Raw genomic sequence first — 21,633 nt, 5'->3', positions numbered from 1 at the left:
CCGTAAAGGTCGATAATTTCAATTTTAAAGCCGTGACTCAACAGATAATTTCTCAATTTGAACAGATTTCATTAAATTAAAATGCATTAACCCACAAGGACTTAAAAGTAATTTCGGATACGGATTTTGGGGTCGTTACAGAAAGTGTTGGCCTCACCTTTATTTTTTCATTTTTTATTTAATTTAATACTTTTGTAAATAACCTAACTTTCTTCGTAATATCTTTTAGAAATTGTTAAATTTAAATACCTGAAAGGCAGTATTGTTATGGCATGTTACTATATTGCACCACTTGCATAGCTTTAGTAGATATATGCTAAGAGCGCTTACAATTTTGTTTGACCTGAAAGTCTTTTAACTTTTTTATATGCATGTAAGAAAATGTGCATAATTTGTCATGGTTAAACATTATGATGTTGTTTTTATTTATCTTTTATTTTCCTTTTCTGTCTTTTATTTAAAAAGAGAGAAGATATTGTGGATGTGTTCAAAGTCTTTGAGAATTTACCCAAATTAAGGAATCTCATGAATATCAATTTATTTATATGTGTGATTGCAGCAGAATGTTCATGTTCATGTTCATGTTCTTAATCTTTCTTTGGACATTGGTTGCGGCTTTATCATTGATAGTTCTTATGTTTCAATTGCCAAGAACTTTATTTTCATTATCTTTTTCAATATTTCGTTAACAGGTGACACCATTTGCTTTGCTCTCATGCGCTGCGGCTGGAATAAGAGATTAACATGGGTAAGGCCAAAGATTCTCATTACAATTTTTTTCCCCCCTTTTAGATATTAGTGGAAATTTTTTAAAATATAACCCCTAATTTTCCTGTATCCCATCACAAGCAATGTATGGATTCATGCAGGTTAATATAAACATAAAATTTAATAAATATATGTATGCTAATAACCGTTTATGATCATGCTGAAAGTTATAAACAAATATAAGCAACATGTAAAACTTATCAGTTTATGTTGCAGGTATTTGTGCTTGATTTGATTAGTTTTTGCTTGGTGCAATTGTAAAGGCCTTTAGTTTAGTGTGAACATGCAGGTCTGAGTAGTTAATAATGTAGGTCAGTCACTGTACATAGTTCACCCTTAACAGCACGACACATCTAATGGGATGGTTGCTGCAATTCAGATCCATCGTTCAGGTAACATTGATAATTGTTTCTGTGTTTTTTTATTTTGTGTTTCACTCTATTTGTGCCTCTCATAGTCTCTCTCTGTGTTTGTTGTGTTTGTTCTTGAATTTCCCTTGCTGCAAAACAGAGGTAAGTTCTTCAGTTCTTTGTGTTGACAATCCAGGGGCTTCAATGTTATTTTACATTGTTTATGGGTCATTTACATTAGGCTCTGTACTGTTATTATTAGAATTCCATTCTCCCAATTCCACAATTTTATTAATTAAGCTCAACTCATCTCAGTCTGATACATTTTATCCAAGCACCAAGAACTACGTTAGTTTTTGAACTGGTTGTGGTGACCATTGAGTGTAGAACACCATTGAGTGTACATTGGTTAGTTTTTTATTTTGTTGTACACTGGTTAGTTTTTCCAATTTTCTATAGAACACCATTGACTGCTTTTTTTATTACTACTAGTTAGTTTTTTATTTCGTTGTACATTGGGGTGATCCTCCTATTGTTATTATAGTAGCGACAAACCTGGGGTGATCCTCCTGTTAAAATTAGAATTTGATTTTTTTATGATGCTTCTAAAGTTTTTTTTTTTTAAAAAAAAAAAAAACGGAAAAAGGGAGAAGATTTCGTGGATGTGTTTAAAGTCTTTGAGAATTTACCCAAATTAAGGAGTCTCATGAACATCAATTTATTTATATGTGATTGCAGTAGAATATTCATGTTCATATTCACCTAAAGTTACAGGACTTGACTATGGGATGTGGGTAAAGTCTTTGAGAATTTACCCAAATTAAGGAATCTCATGAATATCAATTTATTTATGTGTGATTGCAGCAGAATGTTCATGTTCATGTTCATGTTCAAATTTTGATTAGCATACCAAACTTTTAACACACTGACGGGTTAGCAAAGCAGTGAAATAAACTGTTGTTATCATAGCAGCCACAAACTTGGGGTGATCCTCTTAAAATTACAATTGGATTTTTTTATGATGCTTCTTAAGTAAAAAAGGAAAAAAAAAAAAGAAGAGAGAAGACATTGTAGACTGAAAATTCACAGTTTTGTTAATGTATACAACAATCTTATGTGTTTCGATACAATTGTTTGGATTTGATTTATTTGTTTGTTGTTTTATTTTTATCTTTTCATTGTAAGTGTATATCAAATCTCTTTTTCTCTGAGTGTTTTGTGTTATACGGTTTGTTATAATTTTTATTTTCTTCATTAATAGTGTTCAGGTTATTTGAAAAAAAAATAATACAAAAAATAATCAATGTTCATAAAATTGATTTTTTGTAAATTTGTTTTTAATAGTTTTAATTGTGTTTTTATGAATTATAAGATAGGCGATAAATTTATTTTAAATTGAAATTGACAATTCAAAACTAAGCTCCATCAGACACATTGAAAACAGTATGTATGGTTTAACCAATGTGCTTTTTTAGTTTGTTCCATTGTATTTTCAATTATCTTTTTCATTGTTTGTTTGTTCAATTGTATTTTTTTCCATTGTTGTTTGTTCTAGTGTTTGGCGTTGTTTGTCCCATTCTTTTTGGGAATGTTCCATTGTATTTTCAATTGCTGCACTTGCTGCAGAAACTAACCCAAACACATTGCACAATAGGCATTCGGTTAGTTTTGAAGTTCCACTTATGTGAAATTGACAACCCTAGAGCCTTCCACCACTGCGGGTAAAATGTCTCCCATCCCTCTTCAATTATTCACAATGGTGAATAAAGTATTTTTTTATTCACAATGGTGAATACAATATTCCCACCCTCTTGCTTTAGTTGCCTTCATTAAATTGCATCCCACCCTCTTGAATTATTCGCACATTGTGAATAGAGTATTTTTTATTCAGAATGGTGAATACAGTATTCCCACCCTCTTGCTTTAGTTGCCTTCATTATTGTTTATAAAATGGTTTTGTTGTCTGGTGATATTTTTTTTTTTGCATAAATTTACGCAAATAAATAAAAGGACACCATTTTTTATTCTAACATTATTTATACCGTGCCTTCATTTATAAATAAAAGGACACTGTTTTTTGCCGTCATTAATTTAAAAGGACACAGTTTGGTGCCTTTATTATTATTATTTTTAATAAAAAATGACACAAATTTCACAAATTTCAACATTATACATATAAATTATAATTACATTTTGATCCTAATGTTATTTATACCGTGCTTTTAGGCATGGGCATGCACTAGTATATATATATAGTATGAGACTTCACGGGCACTGTTGGGCCCGTGGAGGCTCACTATGGGTCCCGTTTTGATAATTCAAACCGATGAATGTGTAGAACTCGTCGAGTACTATATGCCTGTAAAAAATCACGTTGATCGGATATCGATAGCTATTTGATCAAAATAGTTTTGTATGAAAAAATAAACAGTGAAAAATAAACGGCTGACAAAAATCTGATTTGATTACATAGTTATCCATATCCGATCAACGTGATTTTTCATAAGCATATAGTAATCAACGAGTTCTACACATTGAATGGTTCAGATTATCGAAATGAAATTCGTGGTGGGCCCCCACGGGCCCAATAGTACCCTCCAACTTAATGAATATATATATATCTAATTTGTAATTTGTACCATTACAGTGTATGTATGTAATTTTCCCCATCACTTTAGTACCATCACCTATGTAAAGTTAGATTGTACTTTTTTTGTGTAAATTAAAATTTTTTATATTTTTAATTTGTGAATAGTGATAATTTTTTTACTTTTTTAGTATTTTTTGACTTTTTGTCTTTTTTATAACATACCAAACCAGCCCTGAATATCCATATGAAACAACTATAACCCATTTTCTTATGTTTGGCACTGAGTATTCGGACAAATTTCATAGGTTGGGAATTAAGTATTCGAACAAATATATTTGTTCGGTATTGAATATCCATATGAAATAACTGAAACTGATTTTATTGTGTTCAGCATTAAGTATTTGAACAAACTTCATATGTTTTGAATTAAGTATCTAGGCAAATATATTTTGTTCAATATTGAGTATTCATATGAAATAACTATAATCGATTTTCTTGTGTTTGGTACTGAGTATCCATATGAAACAACTGTAACTGATTTTCTTATGTTCAGTACTGAGTATTTGAACAAATTTCATATGTTTCGAATTAAATATCTAGGCAAATATATTTTGTTCGATATTGAGTATCTATATGAAATTACTATAATCGATTTTTTTATGTTTGGTACTAAGGATTCGAACATTGGTAGCCGCCGATGGATGTAGAGTCAGAGAAGATCTTTGTCTAATATGGGAGGAGGCCATCGATGGATGTAGAATGAGAGGAGACCTTTGTTGCTTAAAATATCTTTTCATTTTGGATGAATTTTTTTCATGGTTTAAAATTCTATTTTGATTTTGTTCCTCTATTTATAAGTAAAGTTTCGTTTGGTATTGACTAATATAATCAACTTTTTTGTGTTAGGAGTTTTTTAACTTTTTTTTTTAGCCTCGCTTGATTTGGATTTTTTGACTTTATAAATTTTTGTAAGAGAAAAAATATAATAATTATAAATTAGATATGATATTTTGTCTTATTAATTTTTTTTTTTGTCATTTTATTTTTTTTAACCCTAAAATGATAGCTAAACGAAGACTGAGGTATACAAAATAAATTTGTACAAGATTTTAAGAATTTTAAAGTTAGAATAAAGTATTATTTAGAATATCCAAAGAAATTTTAAATTTATCGTTAGAATGATTAAAGTGATAATTTGGGCTGCATTTGAGAGAGAGAGCCTCCCAAGCGCAATAATTTGCCTTTTGGAGTCCCTTTTGCAACTCCCCACGACAGACCGCCACAACGTACACATCTCTCTCCATTTGAGTAGCGAATGAATGAGAGGGCACACTAGTATATACCTGGTTGTGGCGTTATTTGTCCTCGGAGCTTTGACGTCTCTCAATGGCGGCGAGCTTTCAGACTGGAAGCTCTCCGGCATCATAATCCCTGGCTTCGCTTCCACTCAGCTCAGAGCCTGGTCTATCTTGGATTGTCCCTACTCTCCTCTCGATTTCAATCCTCTTGATTTGGTCTGGCTCGACACCACCAAAGTAATCAAACTTTCATTCTTTATCATCATACAATCGTCTCATACCAATTCTCGATCCATGTACTCCGTTTCTTACGTTTTTTTTCTTTGTTTTCTATACCGATTTGTCTGTCTAATGCTGATATTCTGAGAACTACGTGCTTGCTTGTACGTGATAAGCATATATGTGTGTAGATATATAGTTGTTTCTCGACCATGCCTTGTACTTTGGAGGCATTTCTTTGTGAAATGCCAAGTTACTCATACTGCTAGTTAGAGATTTGTCCACTTCATGTTTATTAGCCAGTTAAGTCCAATTGGCTTTGAGTTGAATAACTCCAATAATTCCTAATTGAGCCCTAAATCCGAACAATTTATTTTTGATTAAAAGTTTATGTCTGTACATTTGACTTTTGTTCACAAATGGTGTGTACGGAGATTTTTATGGTGTGCGAATAGAATTTCCTTTTCTAATATGGAATGAGAGTTAGGCCTTGGGTGGCTCCTTGCCAAGTGTTCATCCCCCGTTGCCAAGCGTTCATCCCAAGTCCGTTTCTCCCATCTCTTATCTTCTACCTACTCCACATGTGCAGGGAATGTTAGAGATTTGTCCTATAATTATACTACAATTATACAACTGTAAGTATTTTGCTATATTTTACTCTGATCATTGTGAGTCAATTGTTATGACCTTAATTCTACTGATTGTCAATTTGAAAACTCCGTGATGGAGGGTAGAGCTCTCTTCGCATACTAGTGGTTTTGGGTTGTACCAGTTTCTATTTTAATTTTCATATTATGAAGTTGACATCCTAGAAAGAAATTGAATATTACATTCTTAATTGGGCTGTGTTGTCCATTCAATTTATTCGACTAATATAAATTAGCCCATCATATCTTCCCTAAGCAAGTGGTCATTCTTTCTTAGACAACTATTTTATATTCCATGTGCTGTTTGTTCAATGTGACTGTTGGTTTTTAGAAGTTAAAAGGTTTAAATGTATTATTTTTTCTTAATATCATGAATGATCGAAGAAGATTTACATCTGTACTGTAGCTTCTTTCTGCTGTCAACTGCTGGCTAAAGTGCATGATTCTAGACCCTTACAATCAAACAGACCATCCTGAATGCAAGTCCCGCCCTGATAGTGGTCTTTCTGCAATCACAGAGCTCGATCCAGGTTACATAACAGGTATTAATGTTCTTTTTTTGCAATCACAGAGCTTGATGTTTTTGGTATTTTTTAGTGTAGGCTTTCAATATGATTGGCAGTTGCACAAAATATTTAAGATGCGTATCTACCTTATTTGGCGAATGTCATAATTAGCTTGATTTCTTGGTTTATTTGATTATGCATGGTCTTCAGGTCCTCTTTCTTCAGTGTGGAAAGAATGGATCAAATGGTGCATTGAGTTTGGTATTGAGGCTAATGCAATCCTTGCTGTTCCATATGATTGGAGATTGTCACCATCAAAGCTTGAGGAGCGAGATCTTTACTTTCACAAGCTAAAGTTTGTATACATTTTATTGTTTCTTGTGTATTCTTCTTTTACATTTACTTGCTATGATGCACATTTCTTGATAGATTGTTCTTGCACTACTTAATGCTTCAGAGCCACTTAAGAATAAGGCTGGAAATCCAAAATAATTACTTTATCACCATCAAATCTTGAGGAGGGAGACATGCTTTTGCAAGCTATACTTTGCATAGCTTACCTCCTGTGCATTTTACTTTTACTAGCAACATTTCTTGGTAGCCTAATTTGATCCCATTCCATGACAGTTTGGTTTCACAACTATTTTTGTATGCAGTTCTTAAATAAATTTGAAGCCTCAAAACAGAAGAGGCCTAATGATTAGCATCTCATACATATGCTTGAATGCAGTGAGATTACTAGCCTAGAGTGATAATGCAGACGCTGATCTGTATTGGTGGTATGTTAAATTTAGTCAGTTATTGCCTATACCCTCTTTGGACTTTGAAAATTGATAAAATTAGCAAAATAATCCACAGTCAAGCAGTTTCCAGTTGTTTCTTTTGGCTTTGATCAGCAGTGGTCTTGCTTGTCTGCCCTTTGTTTACCTTCACTTGTACAAATGATTAGTTTTTATTTACAAACAGTGTTGCTTATTTGCTTTTGCGTTTAGGCCTTTTAATCTTTTGGTTTTGCAGGCTGACTTTTGAAACTGCTCTTAAACTTCGTGGTGGCCCCTCAATTGTTTTTGCTCATTCATTGGGTAACAATGTCTTCCGCTACTTCTTGGAGTGGTTGAAGCTGGAAATTGCACCCAAACAATATATTGAGTGGCTAGACAAACACATTCATGCATATTTTGCTGTTGGTATGCCTGCACTACTTTAAAGTTAGATAATGATATACAAACATAATTTTTTTTTTTTTGGGTAGAGAATGATGTGGTTGAATTGGGCTTTTCATATCAAATCAAAACACCCATGAAGATGGCTTTTCATATCAATTTAATTTAACTTGTTATTTCTAATCTGTATTTGATATCAGGAGCCCCTCATCTTGGTTCAGTTGAGACAATAAAAGCAACGCTTTCTGGATACACATCTGGTCTTCCCGTGTCTGAGGTTACAATATTTGTCTTCTTAATTTTGTTGGCAACATATACTTTTCCTAACCTTTCCCCCCCCTTCATTTCCATTTAAATGTAATCTTAACCATAATTGCTGCTTTGGAGAAGCATTTAACTTTTTTGATAATTAGTTCTAAAAGACCACACTTTCTGATAGTGAATTGATCTATCTAATTTACATTAGCTTGTTGGAGTGCTTCAGGATCTGATTATGGTACCTTTTGCTATAGATGCCTGTATTAGTATGTTTATCATATGTTTTGGCATCCAGGGAACTGCTCGTTTGATGTTCAATTCATTTGGCTCTTCAATATGGATGATGCCATTTTCGAAGTATTGTAGGACAGATAGTGCATACTGGAAGCATTTTTCTGATGGGAGCAAAAAGAGTCATCATGCATACAAGTGTGATGAACGTGAATATCAGTCAAACTATTCTGGATGGCCAACAAATGTTGTCAATGTTGAAATCCCATCAGTGCAAGGTGAGACTTCAGTGCCATGTGCATTTCTTGTGGCTACAATGATTTCACCATGCTCATAGCCTCATAGGCTCTATTTATGTCTTACATTATCAGGAGTTGATGCTTATCCATCAATCATGGAAGTATGTCAGGCAAATATGTCTATGGAATGCGGATTACCAACTCAGTTATCCTTTTCTGCTCATGAAGTATCGGACGGGACCTTTTTCAAAGCAATAGAAGATTATGATCCTGATAGCAAAAGACTCTTGCACCAATTGCACAAGTGAGTACTTAGTAGTTGCTATGCTACACATAATATTTTGCTTACATTTACAAACGTCTAACACAGAATGCAATAATAACACAATGCAAGTCTTGAAAGTTGAAACTACTCATTAACCTCCTGAACTTCTTTCTTTCTGAAACACGAATCTAGTGTTGTATTTTATAAATTATTTGAAATAACATAACTTTCAGAGGTTGGCAGTATCACTTCTGTCTGTGGCCCTGTCAAACTGCTCGAGTGTCCTGTGATGGTTTAACTTAACTCAATTCAACAAGCCTTTGACCCAATTACCTGGGGTCAGCAGCCTTGGCAGCCTCCTGCAGGGCCATAACATTGAGAAAAATCATATTGTAATACTGAAGTAAATTTTCTTAATATTGATACCAGCTTTGTTGAAACTCTGTCTGTCCCCTAGATACTTGTCACAACAAGAAACAGTAGAAATTTTAGTCTCAACATCCTTTTTTTTCCTTCTCTCTCTCCTGTAATTTTCTTTTATACATGGGTGTGTGTGTCTGTTAAAACCTATCACCTACTTCACCCACTAAACCTAACCCACTACACCACTACCACCTCACCTACTCCACTAAACCTAACCCACTACACCACTACCACCTCCACTTCACCTACTCCACCTACCACCTCCACTTTACCTACTCCATCTACCACCTACTACCACCTGCTCTTCTATATATAGGAATCATTGTAACATTCAATAAATCAACAAATCAATAATACAATCAATATCTATACAATTCTCTATTTCTCTTTATACATTAAAATTTCTACATGGTATCAGAGCAAGGTTGAGCCTAGCATTTTCGCTTCACCGGCGGGCGGCAGCCTTGCCTTGGCCGCCCGCCGGACCTCTCATCTCTCAACTGTTTCTGCATCACTTCCACTACGCCGCGAAGCACCGGATTCAGCTCCTGGATTCGGTTCAGGTAGAAGTCAACGAGCTGTCTTGATGTGAGCTTCTTGCCGTTTACTTGCTGGAATTGGAATTGGCATCTCATCTGCTATTGTTCCACTTTACATATCTGAGATCTCACCAACTGAAATTCGTGGCACACTTGGATCTGTCAACCAACTGTTTATCTGTATTGGGATTCTTGCAGCATTGGTGGCTGGGTTGCCCTTAGCAGGAAACCCTTTATGGTGGAGGTCAATGTTTGGTATTGCAATGATACCCTCTGTTCTATTGGCATTGGGAATGGCATTTTCTCCAGAAAACCCTCGGTGGCTTTATCAGCAAGGAAAAATTTCTCAAGCTGAAATGTCTATAAAAACTCTATTTGAAAAAAAAAAAAAGTTGCTGAGGTTATGAATGACTTAAGTGCAGCTAGTCAAGGTTCTTCAGAACTAGAAGCTGGTTGGTTTGATCTTTTTAGTAGCCGCTATTGGAAAGTTGTCAGTGTTGGTGCAGCACTTTTCTTGTTTCAACAGTTGACTGGAATAAATGCTGTTGTATATTATTCTACGTCTGTATTTCGCAGTGTTGGAATCGCATCTGATGTTGCAGCCAGTGCTCTCGTTGGGGCATCAAATGTTTTTGGTACAACAATAGCATCCTCTTTGATGGACAAGCAAGGAAGGAAAAGTCTTTTAATGACAAGCTTTGCTGGAATGGCAGCTTCAATGCTATTGCTTTCCTTGTCACTCACTTGGACGGTCAGTGTGTGAGAAGTAAAAACAGAGAGCAGTGAGTCAAGCCTGAAGAAGTGTAAGACAGTAACCTGCACAGTTTCTATTTCAGCACAGAAAGCAAAGTCTCTCTCTCTCTCTCGGGCATTGTCTCTCTCTCTTCCTTTTAATTAAGTGTTTAAACACCTTACACACCACCTCCACCCACATGGGTTGGTTCCCACTTTTCATCGTCAATATGTTCACACTCTCCTCCATTTGATTCCAAAATCCATTATTTTTATTTATTTTCTCCAAACCACTTTCCTTATTTCCCCTATCTTTCATTTTGATTTCAAATATATTTTTATTATTTCTTTCTTTATTTTTCTTTCACATTATTTTTAATCGTTTTCAAATTCCATTCATACCATCTAGCTCTGCACACCAACTAATTTTATTCATGTCGGGGCTCACCCCGATCACCATTTTACACCACACAAAAAAAAAAAAAAAAAACAAAACCAAACCAACATAAATCGGAACAGTGGGATTTTTTCTTCTCTACTCTGCCGCCGGTCTCTTCTTCTTGCCTCCGTCATGGGCGGTCCTTGACGGTGCTGCCTCTGTGCTTCCTAATCCACCAAGCACATTCACTACTCCCTGCTCCTCCATTGCAGCATATGATGGACCTCCAAATCGGAACATAACGGTGGCCTTCCGCTTCAGCTCCTTATTTTCCGCCTTTAGCACACTTATCTCTGCTCGCGCATCCTTATACATGCGTTGGAGCAGAGCCAGTTGGGCGTTTAACTGCTGCACCTCATTTGTCCTACTCTGAAGCTGGTGCGACAAGTTTGTTACCGCAGTCATGGTTTCGACACATGACTTCAAAGTATACTGATTGGCCTCAATATCTGTTTGCACTGCCATTTTTTGCTCCACCGACCGCATAGGGAAGTTCAACGGCGCAAAACCAGAGGCGCTTGGTTGAGGTTCACTGGCCACCGCACCAGTTATCTCTCTTGTTGACTCGTTGAGGTCGGGAAAGAGAGTGAGCAGACCACGGGACGAAGAGGCCATATTCTGGGTAGCTGAACGGGAAGACGAGGTCATGTTATGGGTTGCTGAGTTTTTTCAGAGAAGGGTTGGATCCAGAGTATTTCCAGAGTATCTCTCTCAGAACACGAAGAATTTTTCAGAGGTTTCTCTCAGTTTTTCTGTCTCAGCTTCAGCCTCAGCCTCAGCCTCCGTCTTGGTTAAATAAGCCGAGGCAGCCACGCGTATCGCGCACCACTTGACGCCAGACGACAAACGGGCGCGCCAGCCAAGGCACTCACGTGCCTCGCCATCATATCTGGCACGTCTTTTTATGGATTAGGCACGCCTTTTGATGGCACGCCTTTTGAAAGATTGGGCACACCTTTGGAGGGTGCGACTTTTTAGGGGTCCGACAAGACTCTGTAAACTGTCCCGACATTGATTCCGGTTAGCTCCTTTATGGGTCCGACAAGACTCTGTAAACTGTCCCGACATTGATTCCGGTTAGTTTCTACAAGGGTCCAGCAAGACTCCGTAAACTGTCATAACAACTGTCACAACATTGTCTGCTACAACGGTCCGACATGACCCCATAAACTGTCTTCTACATCGGTCTGACACCGCCATTCAGTGTCCTCTACAACGTTATGACACCACCATCCAGTGTCTTCACCAATGGTCTGACACGACCATACAGTGTCTCCTATCCTCTTTTATTTTTATGTATTTTCTTGTTTTGTTACTCTCTCCAAACTCAAGTTGGTTAGTTCCTATCCCCCTTGAGTTTGCGGGGGACTGTTAAAACCTATCACCTACTTCACCCACTAAACCTAACCCACTACACCACTACCACCTCCACTTCACCTACTCCACCTACCACCTCCACTTTACCTATTCCATCTACCACCTACTACCACCTACTACCACCTACTCTTCTATATATAGGAATCATTGTAACATTCAATAAATCAACAAATCAATAATACAATCAATATCTATACAATTCTCTATTTCTCTTTATACATTAAAATTTCTACAGTGTCCATGTAGCAACAGAAACATTATACATGATGCTTTCTGAGCTTGGGAGCAATTTATGATTATAAACACATCAAAATAACTTATGATGTTGGTCTAAGTCCTTTTGCTGAGTATGTAAATGTTGAAGGATGGAATTTCTAGAAGTCATGGCGCTGCGACTGAAGTGCAAAATAGAAATTTTTCATGGAAAGCTTGTTCAGTCAATGCATTTTAGTCAAGTTCCATGTTCTTAGCACATATATTTTCAACTGTTTATTTGGTAATTGTGACCACTTTCTGTGTAGGGTAGTTCAGAATGGAATGGACTAATTGTTTGGATTGAAGTTGAGACCATTTATTAATTGGGCTCAATAAGTTCTTGATTTGATTGGTGTCAGTTTCAGATAAACTTTCTGACTTTGTTCTCAACGTACTTATGTTTCAGTTCGTATCATGGTGATCCAGTTCTAAATCCACTGGTGCCGTGGGATAGACCGCCTTTAAAGAACATATTTTGTATATATGGAATAGATTTGAAAACCGAGGTATGTCCATATTTTACTAGTGAACTTTGCCTACAAATTTCCATGGCTAACCAATAATAAATACTTATAGATTCCTTTGTTTTTGAACTGTTGTTTTGGTTGGATATGACAAGTTTCAAATGTAATTCTTTTGTGCTGGCATCATAGGATTTATGTTTATTTTTTGTTTTATAGGTATAATGAGGCTCATTGATCTCTAGAATCTAGCCAGCATTAATTTCAATGTTGTTTAACCACAAGTTCCATTTTTATATTGAACTTATATTTGTCGGCTCCTCTAACCATAAATTATCGGGTTCTCTATGTCACTGCGGGCATAAAGCTTCATCTCAATCTCTATCCAACTTCATCACTTTGGTTTGTAGATTATAGCAACATTCCGTTAAATTCATAACAACCATTTCTACTTCTCATTATTATTATAGACTATTGTTACAAATATATTTTTTTTGCATTTTTGAATGTACCATGGCTAGCGGTTTGTCTATCCCATTCTGCATTTAACTGGTAACCATGTTGCGATGAATGATAGTTTGGCTTCTTTTCAATGGCAAAACAGGTTGGTTACTATTTTGCACCAAGTGGCAAGCCTTACCCAGATAACTGGATCATAACTGATGTCATATATGAGATTGAAGGATCTTTATACTCCAGGTAACTGTCATTTCCCTGATCAATGATCATATTGGACATTGAACAGTGTAATTTTCACTGGAATCTAATGGATTGGACTTGTAAGAAGTTTGTATTAAATGATGGTACTTCACGAACAAATGTTGACCGCACAGTAATTAGTTTCGTGTATCACTAGATCTTCAGCATATGATTATATGATTGGTTTGCAAACCTTGGTTTTGGACACATGAGGTTGTATGAATTATAAATATTTCATTTGCAATTTATCTGGTCTTCTTGGACAAGTGGTGTTGGCTCCGCTTTTGATGTATCCACCAGTAAATCCTGCACAATAAAAACCAGAAAAGATTTTTATGTTGTTAATGTGTGTAAATGGATACTTCTTTTAATTAAAACATTTTATCTATAATAACAATACCCTTTTCATATAACTTTTTCTGCACTCAAGGACATGATTTTGCATACCTTTTTCCCCCCTTGTCAGGATGTACAGCAGCACGCGAAACATTTCATATCATGTTTTTTGGTAGCAATTTTTTGTTTGCTGTGTTCATAAGGCACTGTCTCAATCACTCAAAAGGTTCCAGACTATAAATTCATACAAATGTTATTTCCATTCTTGTAGGTCAGGGAATTTGGTTGAAGGGAACCCAGGAGCTGTTAGTGGGGACGAAACGGTACATATAAATGGATGTTCTAGTATAGAATACTTTGATATGTTTCTGCTTCAAATATCTCCACTTTGAAGTACTCGTAATTTTTGCTTAAATGATGGAGGGAGATTCATTTACAGGCACCATACCATTCCCTCTCTTGGTGCAAGACTTGGCTGGGACCAAAAGTGAACATCACAAGGGCTCCTCAGGTACTCCTAATCAGTGTATATAATGAAAAATTGCCACTTTTCCCTTAATTTTTAATTTCACACCAATACAAGTTTCATTCTTGGTTTATTTTTGTTCATTTATTTTGCATTATTCATTAGCAATATTGAATGAAATCATACCTTTGTATTTGAAAATAAGATAATCTGTTTACTGAGAAAATATTTGATAAAAAGTGTAACATATTTCTGTTATGTGCCTTGAATGATTGGGCAATGCCAATGTGTGAACTGGTTCAACGGTAAGGCTTGCCATTAGCATCCCTGGTGTCACGGGTGTGAGTCACAGAAACAACCTCTCCAGAAATGTGGGTAAAGCTGGTTACACCTTGCCCTCCCCAGACCGTGTGTTAGTTGTAGCTTCATGCATTGGGTTGCCCAATACCAATCAATGTGCACTTTTTCATGAATTGGTAAATTTTGTGCCATGACATCATATTCTGCTCTATTATCATAATAAATTTGGATGCTGAAAAATTACGTCTTCTCTTTTCTCAATGGATCAAATGATATTATTTGTTTATATGTTTATTTACTGCTGCTGATCAGATGATATTCTCTCCATGCATATTTTCCAAATTGGATAACCATTGTTCAAGTCACGTAATACCTAGATCCTCTTCATCTATTTTCTTAGCCGATTTGATTTCCATCTCTTAGCATATAGGGAAAATCGTCATCTCGACCATTCTTATTGGTCTTTGGTTCTTTCTTTTCTTTTATATGAATCTATTGATAAGCAAACCCAAAGTATCATTTTGAAGAACAAATATTGTGTTTGGTCTATTTTTTGCTTGCATGTAATCTGTGTTTGTTTTGTTTATGATCCATGTTTTAACTCCATGAAATGGTACTTTGGTGCTTGTTTGATATGGGATTGCATGGATGAAGCAGCGTGCATTGGGGTGGCTTGCATGCCTCCCATAGATTGAGATGGTTTGGTCCTAGGAAGCATAGATACAGATACGACATGATACGGATATGGTGATACGACGAAACATAAAAAAATAAGATACCGGTACGGTTAGGATACGTTTGTGAAATATATATTTTTTAAAATTATTAATAGTGAGTTACACATATGCTAAAGAACGTTGAGAAACGAGAATGTAATTTTATAATGTAGAATACTAACCTTTAAGAATTTTGTATTAATTTAAGCTAGTAGCTTGTTTACTTTTAAAATTTTTAATAGGTCTTGCAAATATTTCATTTCAATATCAAGTTTAATATATTTGTATTACAATAGTAGACAATTCACAACTTGTCCCTATGCTTTTTCCTTTGACACTAGTGAAAAATATTGTATTCAAGTTTACTTGCTTATTTATTTATTGATATTTAATTTTACCATTGTTATATTCTCTTGTTAATTCTTACTTTTTATGTAGTTATAGGGGACATGCATGAAATAATTAGGATACATCAATTTGATAAATTCTATTATTTAACTCACTATGCTCTTCTTATCGAAGAACTTAACAAAGTATTAGAAAAATATTCTTATATTTATACTTGCAATTATATTATATTATATTACTATGCAAAAAATGTTACAATTCTAATTTCATAAAACAAGTAAACATGACTTGGAGTATCTGATACTTCAAAATTAAGTATCCGATACTTCAAAATTAAGTATCCGATACTCCAAAATTAATGAAAAAATAATTAAGAAGTATCCGATACTTTTAATAAGTATCCGATACGTATCCGCGAGTATCCAAGGAGTATCGGTGTCCGATACGGATACGTCACCCTATTTGAAGTATCCGTGCTTCATAGGTTTGGTCATATACAACGGAAACCAACAAGGTAGTAGTAAAGATATGTGCTACATTGACGGTAGACGGAAGTGTTAGAGGAAGGCACAGACCTAGATTGACGTGGACTAGTGTAGTAAATAGAGATATGAATCTCCTTAATTTGACTAACCAAGTGGCCGTTGATAGAGTCGAGTAGAAAAGAAGGATTCATGTAGCTGCAGGGCCGGCCCTGCCCTAAGGCAGGTAAGGCTTGTGCCTTAGGCCCCATATTTTGGCCCAAAAAAAGGGCCCCAAATTTAAAAAATTGTTATAGGTTTAACCTTTTTTTTTTTTTTTTCTTGGTTTTAAGATCAATTTAAAGGGTCCCAAATGTTTTATTGGGCCCATGTATAATTTAGTCCATATTTATTTATAAATGTGTTTGGCCCATATTTATTAAAATGAAAATATATAAATAAATAAATAAAAAACAATAGGACCCCTAAATTTGGTAAAACATATAAACATATATAACATAGGGCCCCTAAATTTGGCCCAAAAATAGGACCTCTAAATTTGGTAAAATATTATAGGCTCAATGTTTTTTTTTTTTTTGGTTTTAGGATCAATTTAAAGGGCCCCAAAATATTTTTTTAGGTCCATGTATGATTTACTCCATATTTATTTATAAGTGTAGTTTGGTCCATATTTATTAAAATGAAAATATATATTAAAAAAAAAGTGTTTGGGCTCAAGAAAAATAATAGATACAATATATGGGCCCTATTTTTTTATTTTTACCTTCTTTATCTATTAGATTTTAGTGGAATAAATAATTTTGCTCAAATTTTTTTACCTAGGTCTTTATCAATTTTAATTGAATAATTTTTTCCTAATTTTTTTGTTCTAATTTTGTTTTATTAAATTGTTTTATTTATAATTTTAATGATTATATGTGTAAGTAAATTTTTTTATGGTTACAAACAAATAAAAAAATTGTATTCATAAATTTTTTTTCAATATAAAAGGGCCCCAATTTTCGAAATTCGCCTTAGGCCCCGACGAACTCAGGGCCGGCCCTGTGTAGCTGATCCCATTTAATTGGACCTAAGGCTTGGTTTGGTTTAATCTATGTGGGACAAGTTCTTTCTTGGACCTTGGGCTTCCGCACTGGATGAATTAATTTAGCAGGGCAAAAAAGTGAGCCTAAGCAACACTTTGTGTAGTACCTGATATCCCACACTGATTCTTACTAATACATTTTAGTTTTCACAGTTCATTTCTGGTTTGTTTTGGGAATTAGCTATTTTAGTTGGTTTTTTGCCTTTTTATGAAAATTCATGCAGAAAAGTAGAGAGAAGAGTTGACTTTTTGGCTTTTTTAGTAGGTTGCCAAACTTGTCCTCTGTTCATGATCTCATAGAGCATCATATACAATGTCTCACACTGATTCTTCACTAAAACTTTCGGGTTCATATATGTTGGTTGGTTCATAATCACTGGCCCTGTTTGGCAGAACTTATTTGCAGCTTATTTAGCTTAAATTTTGAAATTTCATGCTTAAGCAGCTGTACTTTGAAAAGTAATGGTGTTTTGATTAAACATTTAGGTTTTCTACTTATTTGTTTTTTCAACTCAAAATAAGCTCAAAATGTCAGCTTTTTAAAGTTGGGTTCAAGATTTTTTTTAAGCTGCAAAGAAGTTTTGCCAACTGGGCATTATACCATGCCACTGATGCTATCCACCACATGCCACACATTTGCCCTAACTTGGGACTGAGGTTGGCTAATATAAATGCTTTTATTTATTTGTTAAATTCCAATCCCAGACAGGATTTATTATTTTCATCTGTGTCTCCCCTACTCCAATTTTTTAAAATCTCATACCCATATCAACAAGGGAAGTTGGAGGCAGCTACTTGTATAGCAGGTCAAGTTGCTGCCTATCTATGCTTTCGTAAGTACCAGCTGTGTGCGTGAAGCACACTAGTGGTGGCATGGCAACATTTATCAATCATCTGCAGCTAAACCTTCAAAATTTCCTGAAGTAGAAAATTATGGTAACATCATATATTATTACTACTACTACAATTCTTAAAAACTCACATAAAAGAGAAAAATGACAGAAATTGTGCATAATGACATCTGATATTCCTACCACTCCCAATCTAAGGCAATAAGCCATAGTCTTTTATTTTGTCTCACTATTTGCTCAGCTGATTAAATGATCTAAGGCTTGTAATTCCACAGGGCATCATTTAGCCCTAGTTCTAACCTTTGTTTAAGGCTCCATTCTCTATAAGAAAAGGAATTTCTTTGTATATGACAGAAATAGTTGAAGTCACTTCAATGAAATTGTAGTTCTGTCCCTCCTTTCTGCATTTTGTCAGGACTGAACTGCACAAATATGGTTATTTGAATGATCAATTTTTCTTAACTTCATCTGTATTTCCTTCTAAAATGCAGCTCTTTTTCTATTTGACGGATTATTTTAAATTTTGTTCTGGCATTGTTCAATAATTATGCATATTCTGTCCTCTCATTGGTCATAGATTTGAAAATAAGGGGTTGGAATTGATGTCTCATGTTGCATCTTCACTACTGAAGACAATGAGTAGCTGATGCCTGCTGCATTTATGCCAAAACATGTTACTAAGGAAAATATGTTTGTGACCCCTAAAAAGCCTCCCCTAATTTGACTCATAATGACATGGCATGTTATGTGTCAACTTTTGATTTGCCCCAAACTCAACCATAGAAAAGCCAACTCCCTTGTCACGTTATTATGGGTGCATTTGAGGATTTGAATTGTGGGTCTCTATCATTTCTATGTTACTCAGTTTCTTAATTGAAAGATATATTCTTTTCTTTGATTCTTTGCTATGTTAATAATTTCAGTCCGAGCATGATGGGTCAGATGTACAAGTGCACCTGAATGTTGAACATCATTATGAAGCAGATGTAATTCCCAACATGACAAGGTCACCTAGGGCAAAGTACATAACCTATTATGAAGACTCTGACAGTCTTCCTGGAAAGAGAACAGCAGTTTGGGAGCTTGACAAAGGTATGTAAAATGTCTTACAAATCACGTTAACTGTTGTATGCAATTTTGGACAACAGTGGCTTCAAAGGATTTCAGGCTCAGTAAATACTTACACTTGGCTTAAAGGAAATGCTTAGCTGAGAATGAGTGAAAATTCTCTGTTATAAAATGTCTGGGTTTGCAATATTAGACTTTTCATTGTTTTATTTTATCTAATATCTAATATGTTATTTGTTAATAGAAAGTAAATGTATCTTGCAATCAATTATACACTTCACGCATATATATCTGTTCACATGTATTGTATGCATCATTTCCCTTAAACAGGATGAATGAACCTTATAGCCAAACAAATGAGTTTTTGGTTTGTGCTCCCAGGGTAGTAAAATAGTAAGAAAAAATTATGGCTACACCTCAAGGTCACGGGTTGTGGAAAGCAAGTTTTGCATTTTAAGGTCAGATTCAACAAAAAAAATATGAAATAATCTTTTTTGCTGAAATAACATTAGCTCACTTAAATTCCACAAGAACATGAAGTACAATTTATGCTGATATTCCCTTGGCATAGTGAAAAAAATGTTGTAAAAGCTTCTCTGTCTTCCTTTCATCGGAGTAATAACATTACAGATTATGCCACAGCCCACAAACATTTGACCATATTATAGTTTCCTCACAATTTTAAACATTAGGAAAGAACTAAGACCCATATAGATAGATCTAGTTCTTTTCTTACTCTAGTTTGTTACTTCTCTTTATCAATCATAATGGCACTTTAAAATTAGTTGGAACTGCTTTCATGTAGCAAATCACAGGCACATCGTTAGATCTCCAGTTCTAATGCGGGAATTGTGGCTTGAGATGTGGCATGATAGCCATCCTCATTCAAAATCAAAATTTGTTACAAAAGGTGGATCTCTTCTTTCTTAGTTCTTTTTGTTTCATTAAATTGTTTTACCTCTTAAATTTTACATGGAACAGCTAAGCGTGGACCTTTGAGGGAAGAGGACTGTTATTGGGATTATGGAAAAGCTCGTTGTGCATGGCCTGAGCATTGTGAATATAGGTATTTTTCTTACATGTTTTTTAATTATTCTTTCGAATATTGTGGTCATCAGTTTCCCTTATTGCATGATGTACAGATACGTTTTTGGAGATGTTCACCTTGGGCAGAGCTGTAGATTGAGGAATTCTTCAGCTGATCTCCTCTTGCATTACTTATAAAATACGAGGTGCCTTTTGTTCTGCTGGCTATATTGTGTGTGCTTTAAACTAGATTTTTGAGTGATCGAAGGTTCTCTTATTGAAAAATAACCACAAAAAAAGAGAGGGAGGTTTTTTCTTGAAGGCATTTTGGAAAAATTTCATACTCTTCTGGAGTGTCGGGGAAAGAAAGAAGTTAAAGAAACTTGTAAATGTAGTAGAGGCTAGTTGCCTGTTTATTTGTGAAGTATAGGAAGATGATAGCTGAACGTGATCATTCTATCAACTTTTGGAACAATCAAAGTTTTGGGGAAAGATTTTGAAAAACTGGGTGTGGATGGAATTTGCTATCATGTCCTTTAGAATGCTCTATGTATTTCTCAATTGAAGGAAAATGACAGATTGAAGTAGCAGACCTAGTAAGAAATACAAGAGGGTGCATCCATTTTGGCCAGTGAGCTCATAGACTATGTATTGTTTTCAAAAGTTGGGATTCAACTACCTATTTTTAAAAACCATGTTATGGAACCTTTCCCAGAATTCATTAGTTTACATGTGTTTTTGATTGGGACCAATCCTTCTTTATTTCTGCTTTCTCAGGACTCTTCAGATATTTCTTCAAGAGCTGGCATCTCACCACCATTTTGTTTCCATAGTTGCAGACATGCTGCATAGTGCCAATGGGAGGCACATGTGACGAATGTACACATATAGCTTCTCATTATCCTTATATTATATGCTCTATGGTAGAGGTGTTTTTATTATTATATTTTTTCTTTTTTTTAATTTCTGACATGCATAACTTGAATGCTGTATTGCAGTGTAAAGATCCTCACTTCTGAAAGTAAATGGCGATGATGTGCTTTGAAGTATTCACTCTACATGTAAGCAGGTGACGTTTTGCAAAAATTGCAGGTTGCCGAAAATGTTAAAGGTCTCTTTATAGTATAAAGTAGAAGTTTGGGTGTATTTATACATCCCACGAAAAGGAACTTTTACGATGTAATCATCTAACATTTGAAATTTGTAAGATTCATTCTTGGAAGCATTTGAACAAGTCTACCTAGTTGCATAATATAACACAATTTCTAACTTCAACCTTTTCATTTCATTTGTAGTTATATTTTCGACTGATGGATCATTTAGATGCCAATACAATTATTGAGTTTTATGTAGATCAAGCTTTGGGATTGGAATAAGTTCTAACAGCAGGTCACGAAATCTTGGTGATCTTCTTTACGTGGGTGTTTGGTATTTGCTTGTTTCGTTTTTAGTGAACTTTTTTTTAGAACTTCTCAAAATATTTTAAGTTTTTGAGTT

The 21,633-nt window shown here is 35.0% G+C and overlaps 1 protein-coding gene and 1 pseudogene across 3 annotated transcripts; both read left to right on the top strand.

The window, feature by feature from the left end:
- Nucleotides 1-4,823: 4,823 nt before the first annotated feature.
- Nucleotides 4,824-21,411, top strand: PSAT1 (phospholipid sterol acyl transferase 1). Of its 2 annotated transcripts, XM_082907236.1 has the most exons (17): nt 4,824-5,243; nt 6,279-6,414; nt 6,589-6,733; nt 7,396-7,565; nt 7,742-7,818; nt 8,095-8,308; nt 8,402-8,573; nt 12,706-12,805; nt 13,365-13,459; nt 14,067-14,118; nt 14,235-14,306; nt 18,966-19,134; nt 19,916-20,020; nt 20,092-20,176; nt 20,253-20,342; nt 20,914-21,015; nt 21,135-21,411. In XM_082907236.1, the coding sequence occupies exons 1-15, from the start codon at nt 5,028-5,030 to the stop codon at nt 20,332-20,334; spliced, it is 1,890 nt and encodes a 629-aa protein (XP_082763362.1). In that variant the 5' UTR covers nt 4,824-5,027; the 3' UTR covers nt 20,335-20,342; nt 20,914-21,015; nt 21,135-21,411. The 2 variants fall into 2 exon arrangements, with proteins under 2 accessions (XP_082763362.1, XP_082763363.1); XM_082907237.1 differs by lacking the exon at nt 19,916-20,020.
- On the top strand, nt 9,313-10,723 carry LOC145807860 (plastidic glucose transporter 4 pseudogene; annotated as a pseudogene). Its single transcript, XR_014351277.1, has one exon. The product of XR_014351277.1 is annotated as a plastidic glucose transporter 4 pseudogene (transcript).
- Nucleotides 21,412-21,633: the final 222 nt, after the last annotated feature.

Source organism: Camellia sinensis, chromosome 14 (genome assembly GCF_055761805.1).
Source record: "Camellia sinensis isolate YWXY chromosome 14, ASM5576180v1, whole genome shotgun sequence".
NCBI classification, from domain to species: domain Eukaryota; kingdom Viridiplantae; phylum Streptophyta; class Magnoliopsida; order Ericales; family Theaceae; genus Camellia; species Camellia sinensis.
The sequence above is the reverse complement of the archived record's forward strand: the minus strand, read 5'-3'. Positions and strand labels throughout refer to the sequence as shown.